We start from the raw sequence: 21149 nt of genomic DNA, 5'->3' as shown, positions 1-21149 counted from the left end.
ATAATTATTCTTAGTCACAACATTTGAACCTAGAAAAACGATTCTCATGGCACCTTTCGTCATTCAAAATTTTAACGCAAGCAGTCGTGAAAAATGACTTTTGATAAATTTTAGTCGACGAGTCCTTGTCGAGAAAGTGTACAAGAAACGAAGAAATTTCTCTTACGCAATGTACACATCTCGTCGCCCTTTATTTGCGTAACAATTTCGCGTGCATCGGATTCAACCGGCGTGTAAAGACGTACCTATCTGCAATTGTGAAATTGTCGTTTGATGACGTAACTTGTTATTTAACAGGAAAATTATTTTTATGTGTTTGAGACAGTGGTCGTTGCGAAATTTGACACCGGCGACGCGTTTCAAATGGTAGATCGTGTGATGGGAATTGTAATTTGGTCGTTTCCTGCATATAGGCCAGTGTCCTGCAAAAAGTAACTGGTTTGAATGTGGCGATGGTCTCGCATATGTGCTACAAATTAAAGAAGTGGTGTACATCTTCAAGACAAATCTCTGTTGCGACATTTGCCCATTATGTGGACGAGCGGATTGGCTATTACTTCATTAAGAAGATTAACCAAATTTATTTTAATGGATATCGTAATAATGAATGTCAGTGAGCCTTAGGCTTTATTAGAAAATTATCAAAATAATACACGTAATTCTTTTATAATTAACCTATTTTTATTGAAGGACAACACATTATATAATTAGCCTAAACAGTCGAATAATAATTTAAACTAGACGTAATGTAAAAAACGTAGAACGAAATTCTGTTAAAATTAGTACCTACCTAGGTCCAACAAGTGGACATTAAGCCATGATTATGCGACACGTGCGAAAAGTGCCATTTTACACTGGTTATGATTCATCTTCATACTCGTAAGAAACTGGCACTTTTCAGCACTTGTTACATAATATACAGTATATTATATATTTTTGATCACATTTGTGGAAAAGAATTTGTTTTTACACGAATTTTTAAATATCAACGAAGTTTGTTTTGACCAAAAAACTTTTGTATTCAAAGTTCAAGAAAATCAATATAAACTGCATAAATATAGTGCAACAAAAACAAGTACAAGTTGTACTTGAAATAATTAAAGCACTTAAGTAGGTTTAAGGACGACTTCTCTTATTTAAAACTCCCACCAAGAGGAAAGACTTACGCTCCACTTTTTTATTTCTACCCTCTTCCAGAATATGACACTAAATGTCAACATGCTTCTAAGTCTTTAAAATGTTTGAGTTTCAAAGCACGGCTTTAGTCTACGTCCAATTTTTTAAAGTTGCCATAAAATCCCAATATCTCATCATTGTCAAGTTTCTCCGGTCTCAGATTTTCATTTACTCTTAGAGTATCCAGCAGATCGAAACGTTCTTGATACTGAGCAAGTTTCTGTACTGTCATTTCTTAAAAATATTACCACATTAAAATTTGACATGTTCTCAAACTCATCAAATTACCATTCATTTCTTCTAAAGAAGGACCTTCTCCTCCATAATCCTTCGGCAACGTATCATCGGTGAAGACTTCTTTCAAGACTTCAGCTTTCTGATCAACTTGAAGCTAATTCTTTTTATATCGATATTTTCAAGGTTTAGTGTGTAGGTACTTACCCTATTATAAATTTTGGGTTTCAATACGACTTTCAAAATTGACAACAACATCGAAACGTAAGGGGGAGCGTTGATGAAATAGATTTTTTTCAGTCGAAGCGAGTAGACTTTCTTGCAATTAAAATTAAATTACTCGTAGTATAGTTGTAATTATGTTAAAGGAGAGTATTACCTTGTATACAGCAACAGATTTAGCCACCAAACTAGGTGTTATGTTGTTCATATCGCTGAACGTGATGTTTTCCAAATCGAAAATGAAATAATCGTCAATTAAGCAATCTTCGTACAACCTCATCTCGAAAATATCAAATAACTGCATCATCGCATGGTGAGCATTGTAAGTATTTGGTGCTTTGGCTTTCAGAAAATAAACTCTGTGAATTCCGTTCACAGCTTTCGGGTGAGTGCAACAGTACCTTAATGAAGAAAAAAAGGAGTTTACGATTTTTGTTGTTCCTTATTCTTACGCCAGATCCCGGAAAAGCTTCATGTGTGGCAGTTTAGGATTGCTACTGTCAAAAAGATCAGGAATCACACTTCTGATGGTGTAGTACATGTCAATTTTTTGTTTCGTGTTTTCGATACTAAACTTACTCAGAGTAAGAAAATTCTTGATTTTGACGTCGTCTAAAACAATCTGAAGAAGTTTCAACGCGGACTATAGAAATATGGACTTACCCATGATTTCAGGCAGATGAATTTGAGTTTGTAGCCATTCTTTGATTATTTCAACATCTTTATTTACCATTTGAACGGTTGTACCAAATGATTGGTAAAATTCTGTCACTTTGTCTTCGTCCACATCATAGATGTTCAAGTTTTGTGTTTCTGCAGGAGATGAACTCATTCCATGGGACATTTCTGAGAGTAGTGGTCACTGCACGGTGCACACTGGAAATGCACTGCTAGCAGTTATTGTGGGTTCGAATCAAAACCTGATATTTATAAATAAACATGAATTTCAATTGATATTTAAAAATATACCTTTGAGCTCGGAGTAGAATCAAACGAGTTCAGTAATGTTGGGTTAACCTTGAAAAATCTGGAAGGATGGTTTAAATATCTGTCCTGATAACATCAAATCTAGTCTTAGTAAATAAAGAAACTTGAACTTCATTCAATTTTCAAGGTTTCAAGTAAATAAAGAAATATGTATATTGATGCGTTTATTCTTATCTTTACCATTATACAGGTGTTCTAAAATTCGTGATACGACTCAACAATACGTTGTCAACTGGTACTAGAAGAATTTGTCTCAATTAAGGTCTTATTCAAATTTAGCATTTCTAGGTGCATTTCATTTATTTTTTATTTTACATTAAAATTGTAATGCTTCCAAATAATAAATATGCCAACATGCGTCTGGTGCTATAGAGCATTCATTTTAAATGTTGGCTTTTGTAATACGAAACTCAGTGAATCTAAAACTGTGTTCAATATATTCGGGTCCAAAATTAAAGAATAGTGGGATCGAGATCAACTTTTAGAAGACCAAGTGAAACCATTAACATTTGTTGCCAATACTGGTGAATCATCTAGTGAATTTGATTCAGATGACGATTAATTTTTTATTTGTTTACGTATTTTATTATTTATTTTTTACTTACTTTAAAAGATACATGTAATGGATACTTTACTAATTAGTCTTATTTCTTTATTAAGGAATCTTATTTGTCAAATACTGTAAGAGAATTTTAAAAACGCAACAGAAAAACTACCTCTTCCACCCCAAACACGTGGCTCATAAATTATGTTCTGAAAGGTTCTTGACTCGGGGGTGATTTTTAACAGTTCCACAGGCGAGAGAGTCAGTGTGGGCTTGGCAGCTGAAACCGACGGGCTGTCCAAGGTACGAGTACGAGAGTGACGGCAGGTGAATAATTGTGATCCGGAAGTGGTGTAGTGAATAGAGATACAGTTACCAGGTGTGTTGGTAACTGGGTGATAGCAGGTTTGGGCAACCTGGGCTATAGATCAGTACCTTAATGCGTAAAACCTCCCTATACCATGGTATGATTCCTGAGCACCGGATGTCCGGGTGGGGCACCTTTGGCTCATGACACGGCTAGGCCGTTGACCGGGCGCGTTTCGTAGAGACGGCTGGTGGTGGCAACCAAATGCATCGATCATACGTGCTTGATTAAAAGGTTATGAGGTCATCCCGGTCCCCAGGTACTGAGGGGGCATAGTAACGTATGGAAGTGGGTTGTAGGCTCATACTCTGGCCGTGGCGGTCTTCCTCTGTGGAGACTGCGGGCGGGCTGTGCACCCCAAACTGCACACGGGGCCGTTACAGGTGCTGCCAGACCATCCAACGCAACCCCGGAATGTAGCGCTCTGAAGACGACGCCCGTGGTTCGAGCCCCTCATCATGATCGGGCTAGGGGGAGGAATCCCCCGGGTGAGTCACTGTATGACCTTGATTCGCGACAGATGTGTCAGGTGTTTATCATTTACATGTGTGTACCGTCCCATTGAGCAAACCCGAGTCCGGACCTGTGCTTTACCCTTTGAATGACTGAATGAGGTGGAGGTGAGTCCGATTGTAGATTATCGTATGACTGTAGCTGAGATTGTCTAATTTAATGTGTACCGATGAGTCTGATCGGTTAATTATCAAATATTGAGAGATAACGCCCTTGGGCAAAAATCAAGTCTTACAATACATTATTTAAAATCAACAATCTCTTTACATTTTTTTGGTCACTGATCACAAAATGTGTTTTAATTTTTTTTACTTGTGGATATTTTAACGTCTCTTTCTTTTGCTCGTCGACAAGATGGTAAAAGTACGACGTGGTACCAGTTTTATATGAACAGAGGGATTCCAACTTTACGGTACCGATACAATGAAAATTTGCCGCTTTCGTAATTTATGGTGTTTTGAGTTTACAACTTTACCCAACGTTTAAAATGAATGCACTATAGCAACCCTCATCATAGAAGTGTTGAAATTTTAAATAAGGCAGATTTTGCTTTAAGAATGGCGTCAGGTCAACAACGTTCTCGCAGTAAACTGTGCTAGATTTCTAGTACAATATTAAGTACCAAAAACTTTGGGTTAATCGCAACAAGACATAATCTCCAACGCCGAAGAAAATACTTCATCCGAGGAAGATTATGACATCAGTTTGATGGGATATGCATAGCATCACCCATCACGAGCTTCTAAACAAAATCACTCAGTCACGGAAAATCTAGTATTTGCTTTTGGGGATACCTCCAGTCTCCTGCACACCTGCAAAGGACCTCGTTACAACTCCCCACTTCCTCTTATTCATCCATCCCTACACATACAAATAGTAAATAAAGTTTACACCTTCTCTCACCTGTCTTCCTCGTCGTTCTCTTCTCGTGTCTATAGTTCCTCTTTCATCTTTGCTTTTTCCTCGAATTTATTTCTTTCTTACTTTCTCGTCTTTGATCAGGCCGGTCACTTGGAAGGGGAAGGCACCCCTTATGACCTCTTGCCGTTTTCTCAGTCTCTCCCAGGCTTCCTTCCTCTTCACACTCTTCTAGGACGTGCTGGGTCGTGTCCTGTGCACCTGTGAAGCAGGTACACTCACCTGTGGTTTCGGAAGACCCCCTGAACGGGAGAGACACGTCAGGAGACACAGCGCTTTGTGGTTCCAATCTCAAAGCCTTGAGTCCACCGTCCCGATGATGCTGTGATCCTTCATGTTTCGCCTTGGTCCCATTCGAGCTGCCATCTCGCAGGACGCCTTTGTCGCTTCCTTCCTGGTAATGGGAAGTTTCCACTCTTCCGGAAGCACCTCTGGCTTTTCTCTGGCCCTCTTCGCGATCTTGTCCGCCTCGGCGATTCCCCTGTTTTCTCCACAGCTTCACCTTGACTCTCAATCCATTTGAGCTCCTTGTGGATGGCGTCCGCGGTTCAGTGTTCAGTGCCACTCTGGAGTCCGTTGCGAAGTTGATGTCCATCCCTCGTCGACCTGCAACAGATTTAGTAGCAATCCCCAGCGCTCACGGAAGAACCGTGTTCTCAACCAATTAGACTGACTAAAACAGTCTATCGAAAGAAAAAGACTGGACAACAGAAAAGGTTTCATTTTTCATAGGAAGGCCAGAACGCTTCATACAACACTGGAAACGCTGTAGTGAATTAGTTTCGGGAGTTACGACATATCCACCAAATTGTACTAACCTTGCACCAACAAACAAATTAATTATGTTTTCAACAATGTCCGGAACCACACTAGTAACAAACGATTTAATAAAGACGACCACATGATGATTTACAGATTCGTCGGTTTAGTCGACGTCCGCTTTATATTGTGTAAAAATTCTGGAAAAAATCTTATAACGTCGTAAATATTATGAAAAGTTTCTGATGTCAGTTAGATTTCTATTTTTAACACCCAAAATAACAGGCAATCTTCATTTTTACTAAATTTTGAAATGCCTCTTAGCATCTACTATTTGTTGCAAAATTGTGACTTTCTTTTCAAAATGTATATTTTGTTGCTCTTTTAAAATTCTTGCACAAAATTGTACAAATATACTGCGTTGGAAAAAAGAACACAAAATATTTATTGAACGATTTTAACGAAATTAACAAAATTATCTAAACTTAACGAAACATTTCGATGATTTATTTTTTGTTTGTATCTTTACGAAGACCTGTTTTCCTTTTCCTATAACTGCTTCTAAGATAAAGTAGGCTTTAGCTATTATGGCACTTTGTGGTTTTAAAAGTTTGAAAAAATGCCCCGAGTTAGACGCCGCGCGCCCTGCAGAATATCATCACATCACCTGAACGATTTTGATTGGGGTTGTACAGCGTCATTATAAATGATTATCCCATCGCAGTTGGCGTTGAAAACCCACACAAATTTTGTATGTGCCGCCAGACAGATTTCTACTACCGCCGGTAGCGCGACCTATCGGCGATACTATACTCACTCATGTTATGAGGCTTACTGCGATGGGACAATCATTTATAATGACCTGTATTATTAGTATGCGAGAAGCGGGTCTTTCGATTCGCGATATTTCCCAAAGAGTGCGTTGTAGTGTTTCGTCATCGTACGCTGCTAGTCTAGATGGTCCGAATCTGGGAGAACAGACGTAGACCTGGATCAGGACCTCGTAGAAGAACTACAGGGCGTGAAAGTCGAGAGCTTTTCGTCTTGTTGCTGCAATTGGAAACGATTGGTTGGCACTAAATGGTCGAAGAGTATCTATAGAAAAAAATATGATGAATATTTTGTCATTTTCTCTATTGCGAAAACTGTTTCTAACTTGATTTCAAAAAATAAGACCATATGAAAATAAAAAGGCGTCGTTGCAAATCAATGTTTTCCACGATCAAATAAATCAGCTTATCAATAATATCAGCAATTTAGAGATAACGTTTAACAAACAAAATTATCAAAAATAAACAAATACTGTTTTAACTGCAAATACTCGTATAATAAATATGTACATAAACTGTTAGTACATCCTTCAACGAGCGTATAATGATGGCTATTATTCAAGAGGATAAAAATTTCATCACGAGATGTAGGCGAGTGCTGGAATCGTCCGAGTGGATAATAGCCATTGTACGCAAGGTGAAAACTATATTTTTTTCATGACTATACCAATTGAATTTAATTTGATTTTTAATATTTGCCAATTAAAATTGTGCCTTGTTGAGCGGTTGCTACGCGATGTGCGACTTAGGTATTGTTTACAAACGCATCCGAATGACGATTTGCCGGTGATAGAATGTAAATACGAGAGATGTGATTGACCGACAGCCGCAGCCGTAAGTTTCAGTATATTCTATCACTGTGTGTGGAATTTAAATCATGCTTTCATTGAATATCCGACAAGAATACATTCATTCTTTAATAGTCGTGGAGAAAATATGTCCTTTATTACTTTTATACCAAATGGTTTTTGGTTTTTATATTTTAATTAATAACACTAGGTAATTTGAATCTTTCTTATGTATAACCGTCTGATAACTGTAAAAACTAATTTAGAGCCTTTTCTCTAATGATTTTGTTGTTCCTTAGGCAAAGGTTTTAAAAAAGTGTCATCTTGAAACCGCAGCTGTTATCCATTACAAAATTTGAGTATTTTTGATTTATTTTATTTTCGATATTACTTTTATATTCAGGTCCGCATTACATAAAAACGTGAGTGCCGCATTCTACATACGTTTCAAGCTAATTCTCAGTTTAGCAGGACCAAAAATCACAGACATAAAACGCTGTTTCCAGACATAAACGACACCATAATAGTGTTTCAATAATTTATGGCCATGTCTCAGGTCTTGTTTACAAACGAAATCTTCCAACGTCGTCGCTAACTGGTTTAAGCAAAAACAATTTTTTGCTAATCGAATACTCCCAAAACGGATCCACCCAAATAGACGAAGCCAGCCGATCCGGCAACACCGCTCCGCTTTACAGACACACACATTTCGCCAAAATCCGGCGGTGCAGCGCTGCATTCTTCGTGACCTTGATTTTCCGCGAAGAAAGTTGTCTCGAGGCGACCAGTCCGCCTACTTTTGCCGTCCGAAATCCGAAGAAACTGAAGAAAGGATGCAAAAATCGCGATCGAATCGTGCGAACAAGGTCGAAAAATCCGCTCACCTTCACGATCGATGCGAAAAACTTTCTTTGCTATTGTTTTTCGGAGTGGTTGCGTCACAGTGTACGCCTTTTACGAACGGTCGGTGGAGCGTCGTCGAAGCAAAAGAAGATCGTCTAGGCCGGATGCACGTCTCTGTAACATTGCTGAGAGCAAGCAGTGGAAAAAAGAAGTCTCGAGTACAACATCCGCTTGTCATGGCACACTGCTATACTTCATCTCTAACGCTATGCAACGTCCGCCATGTTTGTCTTTTTTTGGATGCGGTTGTCTTTTATTTTCAAATTCCTAATTGCAACAGAGAAATGTTAGCTCGCTATTTATTACTATAATCCCGACAGATGGGCTGCTGCTCATTTTTTCCGGTAAACGCCTTCTTTATTTGCGCGTTTAAATGTGCACGTGTGTGGGAAATTTACATATTTGCTAAATGATGACCGGTCGGGCATATACACGGTGGGCACATAAAATTGTTCACATCACTTATGTTTCTGATTGTCCTAATATTGGTTTTATAAATAGGTATCAATCACGTCAAATCTTTCACTGAATCTACTGTTACACTAATTTAAATATGACAGTTAAATTCGTCACTGTAACTGGTTCCACTTTGCTGATGGTTTTATGAAGATTTAATATTGATCTATAAAAAAAATATTGGATTTTTTTTTTGCAATTTCTGTCAGTACGTGTAACGCAATACAGAGTGTTTGGTGTTTAAGGTAACAAACTTTTCTAAGATGCACAGCTAGGTTAAATAAACAGCTTTTCTTAATGACATTTTTTTCAATTTGCTTTTTTTATTATGCTGAAATAAACTGACTAAACTTTGTTTCCATTGTTTGAGAGCCACTGTTCGAATCTGTAATTATTAATAGCAAGCTAATAAAGATTTGTAAAGGAAAATGCCATAGCTGCCGCCTTTATAATTTAGAAATCCGGTGGATCTCACACAGTAGTTCTTCAAATTGAAAAAATGATTACTACAAAATTATAACACATACTTACTAAAAAATGTTACTAGAATACAAGTTTTATTTTGTCTATTTCTTTACACAGGAGAAGTTTGTTACCTTATACGCCAAACACCCTGTATACTTAAATTATAATTTTATTTTTTACATCATTTTTCTTTGATTAAATGCAAAGCATTTAGTTGCTTTATGATTCTAAATTCAAAAAAATTTTTAACGTAAGTGCACTTTTCTTCATACAGCAAATTACATTTGTTATGGATTTCTACCCCCAAAATCACGACTCATAATTCAACAAATTTAACCAAAATTGATACTTTCTTTGGAATTTTTCGTTAGTGTATTTGGCGGGAGTCATTCCCTTAATCTTTCTAATAGAAGTTATCTTTTATCTATTAAATTTTAACAAATGTTAGAAATATTTACCTAGTGGGTGTTTGATTCAATCAAATGAACAATCAAAATTCTACAAAACTTGAATTAGTTAATTAAATGATTGCGTTTTGCATTGCAAAATAAACCAATCAAATGATTTATGACAAAATATAACTTACAACAAAAGGATCATTTACCTTTATTTATGTAACAAGTGAGTAAAGTAATACTTTTTTTACGATAAGGGAAATTTGCCGCACGAGCGAAGCGAGTGCACAAATCCGCCGAGTAAAAAAAAAGATACTTTACTAACGAGTTGCATACAAAAAAATTTTGGCACCCGTAAATAATTATTTTTGTTCGGCACTGTCAGAATTTGAGAATTCTCTCCTGTATGAACTCGTTCGTATTTATATTTTCTATCAATTTTTGATAACGTAAATTTAAAATGACAATGTGATCGTCCAAAAAAAAAACTTGCTTGCAAAATCGTCATGTTCATTTCAAGATTTATGTTAACTTCCGTTACCATTGCGTCTTAAGTTCTTCGTATTTATTATTTCTATTCTTGTTTGTTTGTTCGAGTTTTGTGGTTCCACGTAATCTTGGCCATTATTTAGAGCTAAATTTCTCAAACAATGGGTATACGGATGTGCATCTGGTGCTATGTAGAAACATTTCTACAGCTGCTACTGTAGTGTGTTGTGACAGATACTCGTTAAGAAGACGTTTCAACAGTGATATTTTAGAAAACTGAACCGAGGAATAAAATAGACAGGAAGAGTAGCACCAACACCAACGGGTGCATTCATTAAGAACATCCCATACAATAAGATATCCTGTTTCAATTTGTTAGATGAAAAACATTCTCATGTACACTCTCCAACTAAACATGTATTCAATGTTTAGTTTGCAGAATTATTAGAAACTTCACGCATATTATTTTTTGGTACACGCTCTCCAAAATTGCCATTTTACGGATTAATTTGAATCCGTAAAATGAGTCTTTTGCGGATTCATTCCCGAAAAATTACCATGACAATTTTTCCGGATTATTTTAGATTTACAAGTAGATAATAATGTTTAGAAATTAATTTATTAAATTTAATAGTACAAGTTAAGGTAACATAGGTAAGTATGTTAATACAAAAATCATTAGGTAACAATTTCCTGTAAATACATAAACTATCCTCATTTGGAAAAATAAAAATTAAAAATACAATTATGAGCACTTTGGAAACTATTACCTGCAAATGAAATGCCACTTTCATTTGAATCAGTTATTTTGCTTTGTACATAGCTAACTGCAGGTGACGACTGCAACGGCGTTGTTGTTAATGCAATCTGAAAATTAGATAAAGCAGTGATCGACGATGTACTTGGTGATTTATCCGTTGAAATCGTTTTCTTTTCCCCCATTAACAATTTACAAACTTTTTTCTTTTTTTCGAGTGACTCTTCTATGTAACCTTCAACTACTTTAGACGACCTGAACAAAACGTGTTGTTAAAATAAATAACATTAATAATACTGATATATACTTGCTTCCAACCCCCTAGCCGCTTCAATGATGTCAAATCCACATCAGCATCAGCAGCAAGAGTAGCAGAACTTCGTCTGAAACAATGTCCTGTGTATTCCTCTGGTCTAGGCAACTTCAGAAATTCTGCCACAGTCGAAGGCATTTTCCCAAATGAATGAACGCTGACACGTTGTACAGTACACTTTGCTTTGCGGTAGGAGATAAAGAAATACTCATGTGGTACATTAGCTGGCCGAAGACGAGCATATTTTCGATACAGCTCCGATGGGTTCACAACTTCTCCTTCACCAATAACAGGAAACACCCTTTTAATGTTGGTCTGGTCTGGTCAGCGGCTGTCTTTTTCTACAATATCTTGAATCCGTAAAGAATGTAATTCTTCTCTCCTGCATGCTCCACAAACACCAATAGTAAGAGCCACCTAAGAAATTAAATAAAATTAAATAAGAGACTACTTACTTTAAAAGTCATATCACGACCAACCTTAATTAGTAAATATGTTTCATCTTCAGCATTTGACAAAAATGTATTAATCTCTTCTCTTGAGAGGACCTTGCTCTTTGTAGGCTCATAACCGACCGCATTTCGCTTTAAAAAAGCGACAACTTTTGACTTTTGGAAACGTGTTAATCTGAATATTTTCTTTGATACATAAAACTGCTTTAAGCATAGAATATTTCGACCAAACTGTTGATGGTTTTAGTGTTTGTGACTGTAATAAAATAGTATGTATACAGGGGTATTCACGAGTGATAATGAGCCCCACAGAATAAAAAATGCAACCCACAATACATTTTCAAAAAAAGCCGGACATTTTAATTTCAGTAGCCAGCTTTTTTCGGAAATGTAGTGTGGGTTGGATTTTTTATTCTGTCGGGCCCATTATTACTCGTGAATAACCCTGTATTATTTACATGAGCAAGTAAAGAAGGTTTTAGTCTTAAAGTATTTAAAAATTACTTACTTTTTCATGGAGATAATACAGTAATGCATCTTCGTTTACAAGCACTACCCCGTTATTTTCTTTCCAGCGGTTAAATGTATCGTATTCTTTATAATACATGGCACGCGATTTTGCTGGAAGTAAACCCAGTTCAATTTCTTTTGCCTTTTTCGAAATATTCTCAGGATTTTGAAGCATTTTACAAACTTTTCTGGTATTTTTTATGACAATTAATAAATCAACAAAACAAACTTGTTGCTATGGCTAAGCTACAAGTTTTTATTTACGGTTGCTCTGTTTTGAACAACTTTATCGTGATCGCAATAGAAATTTCGTAATGAAAAGTCATGTGAAAGGTTTGGAGAGCTATTACCAAAAAATTTTGTTTGTCACACGTACCTAAAACGTTTTTGCGGACTTGTAACAAAAATAACTATATTGCCTTCGGATTTTCCACAGTGTGGACATTTTTGGAGCCGGTTTTCTACACCAGATACGGGGAGAACAAATCTCATCATAAATTTGTTTTTCAATTTTTCAAGAGTAGTTCTTGTACATGATTTCCATTCTTTGTGCTCTTGAGAATCAGTTCAGACCAGTTAACCACCAGCAAAGATTAGTTTGAATGTTTGTATATTCCTCTGCTGGAGAGAATTTTTTCGAATTTGGACAAACGATTTTCAAAATTTAAATACCGAAAGTCCGTTGGCCGTACCTAATATTGTGTGATTAAAATGGTAATGTTCATCGTATAGCTCTAGTGAGGATCTTGTTGAAAGAAAATGTTGCTGGAAGATGAGCCATTTCGGTGGTCACCTAGATCCCCCGATACCACTCCCTTCTATTTATTTTGTGGTGGGTTTACATTAAATGGTGTAAATAACACCAATCCAAACTAAAGCTGATTTAAGAAGCAAAGTTTTCAAACCGGCTTCGTTCCGTAGATGGGATATAAGTACAAACTAATATGAATAGTTTTGTGAAGATCAACATGAAACATTGTTTGGTTTTCACCTTAACAAAACTTAATTCTTCGTCATATTTTCATCTGAATGTCAACTTTTTAAACTGGCTCCACCTGTGCATTAATTCTTTTAAAATAATGGGTTTAGTTACGTAAAGGTACATTTAATAAACTAGTTTGTTAATGAAAGCGATTAATAAACTTTTTTTTTGTGACAAAATTTCAAATTAAAGCCAAATCAAAACCAATTTCATCTTGTTCGATAAAGATGAGACCTTATAAAATACCTTCATTCTTTCTTTGTCCTCAGGGTAGGCCATTTTTACATTTTTCAACACTTTCTATTCACTTTTCCACAAGGAGTGTCAGAAGACGTCAACTCCATTCACATTCAATTTCACGTAAAAATCACGGTTACTAAGAAAACCTAGTTACCTTTAAAAAATATGGCATGCGAATTATAACCAAAAAGGTCGGCTTTTGAAAAAGTGAATTCATAATTGTGCAGTTGGTAAGTGCAAACAATGCATGTTCGAGGTTGTTTATACATCAAAACGTCAAAATCGTAAAAATCGTTGATTAATGAAAAATAGTGTATTAATGAGGTCCATTAATACACTATATTTTAGACAAAATAATTCATTAATATTGAAATTAACAAGCGGTCAACGGAAAAATCATTAGTCGAACTCGTTTTTGACCATTTACTATTTTTAGAATTTCATTTACATATTTCTAAGTCCAAATTAAGAATTACATATACCGAGCGATCATTTAAAAAATAAATCGAGTTTGCTTTGGAGCCTATGCTATAGCATGGGTTGCCATAGGTAACACCCCGACTCGATTTATTTTTTAATTGATCGCACCGTATAAAATTATTGGTCTTGTGTGAATCTTCCACGATTTCCAGAACTTTTTGTTCTAAAATACAGTCGAATGCAAAAAAAAGTAGACAAGAAGTTTTCGGCTGCTTGGTCCAGTCTTCCAGTTTTTCCATTTTGGTTGGCAGCTGACTACGACTGTATACTTGATTGCCTAGCCGAATGCAAAAAATAGTGAGAAGTTGTCGGAGAAAAGCCACAATTATAAAATAAAATAATAAATTTTTGTCTTTTTTTTGCATTCGACTGTATCTTCTTGAAATTAAATATTCCAAGAATTTTTTTATATCAATTATTTTTCTTTGTATATTATAAATGTGGTCTTTCATTTCAAATAATTTCATTTACAAATTTCAAACAGACTTTTCATTCTTTTTGTACACATCCAATGAACACGTGACACAAGTTATTTAATAGTATATTGTATATCAAGAGTTGAAAATGAAAGATTTCACACGAGTTTGCAGAATTGAGCCACAAGCCGTAGGCGCGTGGCTTAAGCAAACGAGTGTGAAATCGAATTTTCAACACGTGGTATACACCATATTTTTCCGAAGACCACAAAAAAAAAAAAACGCTAATATTCGGCATCCCTTCAAACTTCAAATATTATTCGACAGAGCTGCGGACAAAATAATTATGCCGTTGCGCGGAGATAGACATCGTTAATCATCGGCCCGTGTACAATATAAAAACACACAGCTGTCGGCCAATCAGATTTCTCAAATTTTTCATTTCACACGGGTAGGCCGTTGGTTCGTGTTCGTGTTGAAATCGTTTGCAATTTTAAATTTTCACTAAGGAAAAACCGTGTGAAATGTGCCATATTTCACAGTGGTCGTCTGAAAAATTGGTTTTATTCTTTTATTATTTTAGGGGACAAATAGGTATATACACTAATCAAAACGAAAAAGAAACCACTTTTATAAAGGTGAATATTTTTTTACTGGAATAATTTGTTTCGATAACTTGTTGCTATTGCAATATAGGAGACTGTTTCGTAAAAATTACTAACAATCTATTGTATCTGTTTGTGAGCAGTCATAGACCCCCCCGAATTACTACCAGCTCTGTGCGTCTATTCAAAGTTACCTCACCCCAAACCATTAGGGTCCTCCTCCAAATGGAAGTTTTTCTTCTAGGATACCATCTAAATACCGTTCCCCTGGGCGTCTCCACACTCGAACTCCTCTATCAATGTGATACAAACAGAATCTGGATTCGTCAGTGAAAAGCATGTTGCTCCGCTGCTCCAAGTTCCAATGAACATGTTCTTGAGCAATCCTTCTTGTTCTACGCTGCTCAGGGTTTAAAAAGGTACGTTAACTGATATTCTCGCGTTAAACTCACGTTCATAAAGCCTATTCCGTGTTATTTGGGTAGTTAGTCTGGTTCCTGTCGTCTCTGCCAGCTCATTTTGGAGTGTTGCAACAGTATCATATCAAACGGTCTTCACTCCATGAGGGGAATAAGGTTGTCTTCCAACAATACCATAGAATTGATACCTTATCCAGGCCTAATTTATGCCACCGCGACTAACATTTAAGATTCGGGCCTCTTCAATGGAGTGACGACTATAGCAATCTGAATCTCCGATAGGTACACTCTACGCCTTCGTGGTCTACCAAGAACATCAACATTCACGTTGCTTCTGTCACAGTTGCAACAAAATAAAAGAAGAAAATGGATAAATGCATTTATCTTTTTGTAAAAATTTGCACTTTTTGGGTTTTATGGCTTCAATGCACCAATTGTTGATAACTTTTTTGCTCCAAACCTCAATTCTCGACACTGTTTACTAAGTGGACACAAACTTTTATCGGTGTTTTTGTATCAGAAATAAAATTTAACACAACAAAGAAGTGGCTCTTTCTTCGTTTTGATTAGTGTATAATTGCATAAATGTATCCGCAAAGTTGGCGGTTTTCGTTCTTTGTGTTTCTACTCTGCACACTGACGGGTGGTGCGTTCACAATCGACTCTCAACCCCTACTTTAAGGATAAATTTAAATGAACATCCAATATATCAAAAATATATTAAATACATAGTAAAAGAAGCTGACAATGTCAAAAATGACCTTGAAAATTAGAAAAATTAACACAACTTTCTTTTGACTTTAGGAAGGAATGAATGTGATCTCAAAAATTATCAAAATCCACTGAAGAATTGAAAAGTTGAAAAATCGATTTTCTACATTTCCAACATCTTTGTAGGTTTGCCTCGGAAGAAAATTTGTATACGAATTTAACATCACTATCTCTAGATATCTCCAAATCCGAGAGATTGCTTACTGTTTCTGGGACACCTGTATATTACCCTGTAACTTCTTGTTTTACGCTTTAAAACATTTGTCAATTTTAAACATAAGAATAAAATAAAAATCCTTTCAATTTTAATTTTATTTGCATACACTTTCTTAACGTGTTAATTAGTTTTTTCTCATTTGTTACTTCACTTTCTTAAATCTAGTTGGTGGTTATCTTAATATCCATCTTATCAAATTACATTGAAATAGGTGAAATGAAAAATAAATGAGATCAATTTAAATTGTTAATTAAACATCAGATTATTGTTTATTTTCATTTTTTGTTTGTTGTGTATTATTTTTCTGAAATTTATTTTGTAATAATTCATTCGTCTTACAACTAATTGAATGTGACAAAACATTTAATACACTTTATGGTTAAAAGTCGGTGATTGCTGCATTTTATTGAGTGAAAAATACTTGATGTTATACATAAGATTGCTTTTTCGACCTGGATCTATGGCAGTCAGTGCACCACTCATATCCATAAATCAGTGTAAGCCGCACCTTTCGTCGGTCTGAAGTTCGAAGCTCGTTACACTGACCATAATTCTCGATCCAAGGCTGTTTTAGCACCTAATTAGGCCCTGAGCCACATCAGAAATTGTTATTGTCCAAGATAAACGGTGGCCGTTATAAATGGCACTTCTCAGACATGAATGAGATGGAATCTTGAGTGGATTTAAAATGATGCTTTCATGTGTCGCATTTTTGCTCGTTTTAGCATAAAATCGTCGACTCCGTAATAGTTGTAATGTTCTCCGAGATTGGAATTTTGATTAGGAGGAAAAAACGAGAGATGTGTGCGGTCTCTCGTGTCAGCATCGTGGAATGAAATGTGAGGAAATGCCGTAAATACAGAGTGAAACAGGAAAACTGAAACGACACTAATAACAAACAATTATTATTTGCGATCTGTTTTCTGAACGAACTACAATTACAATTTAATTATTCAATAGGGGTTAAAACAAATGTTCTAGATTTCGCAATCGTCAAAGTTATAACAAATTCCTAAAATCAGTTTCCAATTTTATCTTTATCTGCAATTGCGAAACAATCACCTTATTGCTGTGTTTTGTTAAGGTTGTATTGATTGCCATCACCAATCTAGCTCGCATAATCCAAGTAATTAGAGGAGATGCATGTGCTTTACATCAACTTGTCCAAGGCTTGTCATAGAATGGATTACTTTCTAATTTTATCTGTCAAGTACAAAAATACATATGACACACCGCACGACTCGGTATTAAGAACAGTTCTTAATACGTTTTGAAAAATTATCACAATATTCTCGATTGTTAAAACACGTTGGACCCTACTCTATGCTAACTGAATATCTACCACTTGATTTTAAAGAAACAATTACATATTTGTAAAGAAATTGTACTAATTCATTGTTTCCAAAGAAATATGTATTTATAGAAGAAAACAGTCTATTGGGTTGCAGTATATTTGGAGACACTTGCATTTTTTCTTGCAAAACTGATTTTTTTATTTTATGAATAAATAATTTGTGATGAGAAACTGAAACAAAATGAAAAATTACATTCTAGTTATTTACGTTAGAGTATGGTAGGGACATTTTACTGCGCCAAAACTAGGTTTCACGCACGAGGCGAAGCCGAGTGCCTGATTAGTTGAAGAAGTAAAAAGTCTATTCAGAATTTGTAAATACTACGAAAAGCAACATGAAAATAAAAATTATTGATATACCTACTTAATAGGACTGCTTCTAAGACACTTAGTACATATACATCAGATTGTCACCTTTTAAATGTAGGTAAGTAGACGAAAACATGTTTCTTACAATATTAATTATTTCAAGAAGAGATAAACTAGGCAAAAATGAATAGGGAATTCCCTATTCATTTTTGTCTAGTTTATTTCAAAAACAAAAATTCTGCAAACGTTGAAAGACAGAACGTTGTCAAAAGACCAATAACTAATTTTAATTTTATAATTATATGCTATCGCAGTAAAAGTTCAGGACACTAAAAATTACAAATCGCGATCATTCATCATTTTGGGAAAGTTTTAGAATGAAATTTGCAGAAAGTACATCGGATAGAATGGATAGCATTGTAGACTTTACTAATTTTATTGAAACTTCAAGTACCAATAACAAGGGAAATAGAAATTACTAGTGCCTTAAAATTTGAAAATTGTAGCTGCAGGAAAAGAAAAATAAATAAGTGAGTTATTGTTCGGTTTTTTTTCTGATCCGCTTGAAGATAAAATAGCATATATCATTCAGAGTAGAAGCTCTTTTTGTGCTTCGCCAAGTTGTCGACCTCAACTGCGTTTCGGTCTTCAATCTCTCAGCTTAGCACAAAAAGAGACACTTCTACTCTTAATGATATAATATACTATTTTATGTGTATATACATGTTTTGCTCCCGCTAACAGTATAGTATATTGGGACATAAGTTTAGGAAGTGCATTGTAACAAAATCGAGGAAGAGTTTGAAAAATCGACACGAAGTCGAGTCCGAAGAAAGTTATTTTCTAAACGGCATCAAAGTCGAGGGAGTTTGGGTTTATTCGGTGCAAAATTGTAATGAAGAATTTCAAGCTGAATTTCCAAATTTTTCCGTGAATTACATACAGTTTAAGAAAACTTTGGACAGAACTGTAAATTTGTGGAAGTGGTAGTGTCTTGCGAAAACCAGGCAGTGGAGCAGTTCGAAAACGTACAGACGAAATTTTTGCTAACGCTCAAGGTAATGGAAATGCACCAAAAACATCTATCCGACAATTGAGTCGCAAATTAATCTCTGTATCGGAACAACGCACATAATATTATACAAGAATTTACATCTTTATCTCTATCGTGTCACAGCAGTGCAGGAATTGAAGCCAGCAAGATTATCCAAGAAGATTACATCTTTGCAATTGGCTTGTCGACAACGTAGGCAGTAATGTGGAGCTTTCACAGATTATTTTCACGGATGAATCATGGTTCCGTACTTCAGGATATTTAAATTCGTAGAATATCGTAGCGAAAATCCACATGAAATAAATTGTCGAAGAGGCATTATACTCGTATGCTGAAAAGATTGGTGTTTTTGTAGGATTTAGTCAAAGTCGAATAATTGGAGCAATATTTTTTCAAGATAACATGAAACAAAGGAATATGTTGTGTTTAGAATATTGAATTTCATTTATTAGGTACACAGCCTGCCCAAAGATATCGAACTGAAATTTTGGATCAATTTATTGATCAACTGCATGATGATATAATTCACAAATTCTACTTTCAACAAAATGGAGTAACTCCTCACTGTACAATCGAAACTTTAAACTTATTAAGAGAATTTTTTAATGATAAATAAATAAATAAATTTATTATTAGCAATGTGCTATAAGAAATCAGGTAAAAGTTAAAATATTATACAACATAAGAAAAGTATATCAAAATGACATTTCGCGACCGCAACAGTCAACCACGAACTTAGATTTCGACCATTCTGAACATAATTTCTAATTTCTCCAATTTGGATGTTAAAAATTTCGAAAGAACGAAAATAAAGACGTATTCCGCACTTTTGCGCAATAATGCACTCAGGCGCGAAAAATATCTTCTCGCACTCGGTTCGTAATAGCTATTTACCTACCGTATGCGGGAAGTGAAATTTCCCGAGTGAGCACTTTATTTGCGGCACGACCGCACGGAGTGCTGCATTAGTGCTGACGCAGGAAATTTCTTCCCGCAAACGTTAGGTACAATATTTTTTCTAACGAATTCAAAAATATTTTAAAATAAAATCAAAAATGTAAATTATTTAATATTGGTAATTTTTTACTATTGGGTTGGTAGCACCTTCCGCCCTGATTACTAGATTATTAAAATTTAAAGCGTCGGCGCCGTCTACAGAGCTGGTTGCAAAAAAAATCGGGAAACGAAAATTTTCCTAATGTAAATTTGGTTTTGTCCATTTTTCAATTAATTGTCTACTTGACAATACCTATCAAATAATTTTAAAAAATGTCATTGAACTTTGATGTTAATTCTAACCTATCTCTCGTAAGAAGGTTTCACACTATGGAAAAATTGTAAAAATGTGTCAATTTTATTCTGACACTTCCCGTTTTTTTTGCAACCAACTATACCACGATCACATAACACGTTGAACGAATTCTTCCCCTGTTTTTACTCTTACCTTTTTGAATTGCTTATTTTTTTGTGTTGAGAATTAATTTTACAATTGCAAATGTGACGAAACGTCCATTTTGTTCAAAATGAATTGGCGTTTCCGTCTGTCTGAGTTATTAAATTATTTATTACCTTACAATGCAATTTCCCATAGATTCTGCTTGCAAATTAAGAAAAACACGGCGTGCGGGAAATCCTTGTTTCCATACTCCGAGGACAACCGGGAAATACCGATTTTGAGGCTATGAGTACAAAAATAACTATTTCCATCTCATATAGTAATGTGATACGTTACAATACTTAGGTATATCGTAAATTATTACCTATGGATGCCTTGGCATAACAGAAACACCTATCCTCAGGTCATTCCAAATGAATTTCTATACATTCGTTTGCATCACTTAGAAGAAAATCACCATTGTTATTACGCTTAAAGGCTTAAATAGCAAATAAAATTAATATCGGGTTAAATTTTATAGAGACCTCAATAGATGTCAGATCTTCTATTTTATTATCTCTTAATGAAAAAAAAACAACTGACTTTAGTTTTTTGAAAGTCGCAAATTAGCGCATACTGTGTAAAAACTTTAAAAATGCCTGTAAATTTTAATTTTAAATGATGCATTATGAAAAGTGGTGTTCTAATGAGTATCGGATTTAAACTTTAAGATAGTGCGAATGAACATTTTTAGTTTCCAAATGGCAGTGAAAAATTTTCTAAAAAGAAATACGATTAATTTTCTAAATTATGCATTAATTTTGCGGCGCAGTATATAAAGTTATGAAG

The 21149-nt window shown here is 35.2% G+C and overlaps 1 protein-coding gene and 1 long non-coding RNA gene across 2 annotated transcripts; both read right to left on the bottom strand.

The window, feature by feature from the left end:
* Nucleotides 1-614: 614 nt before the first annotated feature.
* Nucleotides 615-2531, bottom strand: LOC138128876 (retinol-binding protein pinta-like). Its single transcript, XM_069045082.1, has 6 exons — nucleotides 2296-2531; nucleotides 2085-2244; nucleotides 1790-2033; nucleotides 1618-1728; nucleotides 1465-1567; nucleotides 615-1410 (listed from the first exon to the last, which is right to left on the bottom strand). Exons 1-6 carry the CDS (start codon nucleotides 2474-2476, stop codon nucleotides 1262-1264), a joined length of 948 nt encoding a protein of 315 aa, XP_068901183.1. The 5' UTR covers nucleotides 2477-2531; the 3' UTR covers nucleotides 615-1261.
* An 8021-nt stretch (nucleotides 2532-10552) lies between these two features.
* Nucleotides 10553-12480, bottom strand: LOC138129713 (uncharacterized). The gene is made up of 3 exons (XR_011159353.1): nucleotides 12077-12480; nucleotides 11596-11824; nucleotides 10553-11533 (listed from the first exon to the last, which is right to left on the bottom strand). It is a non-coding gene; the product is annotated as an uncharacterized lncRNA (long non-coding RNA).
* Nucleotides 12481-21149: the final 8669 nt, after the last annotated feature.

This window comes from Tenebrio molitor, chromosome 4 (genome assembly GCF_963966145.1).
Source record: "Tenebrio molitor chromosome 4, icTenMoli1.1, whole genome shotgun sequence".
Taxonomy (NCBI): Eukaryota; Metazoa; Arthropoda; class Insecta; order Coleoptera; family Tenebrionidae; genus Tenebrio; species Tenebrio molitor.
This window is presented reverse-complemented; position numbering and strand designations above follow the sequence as displayed.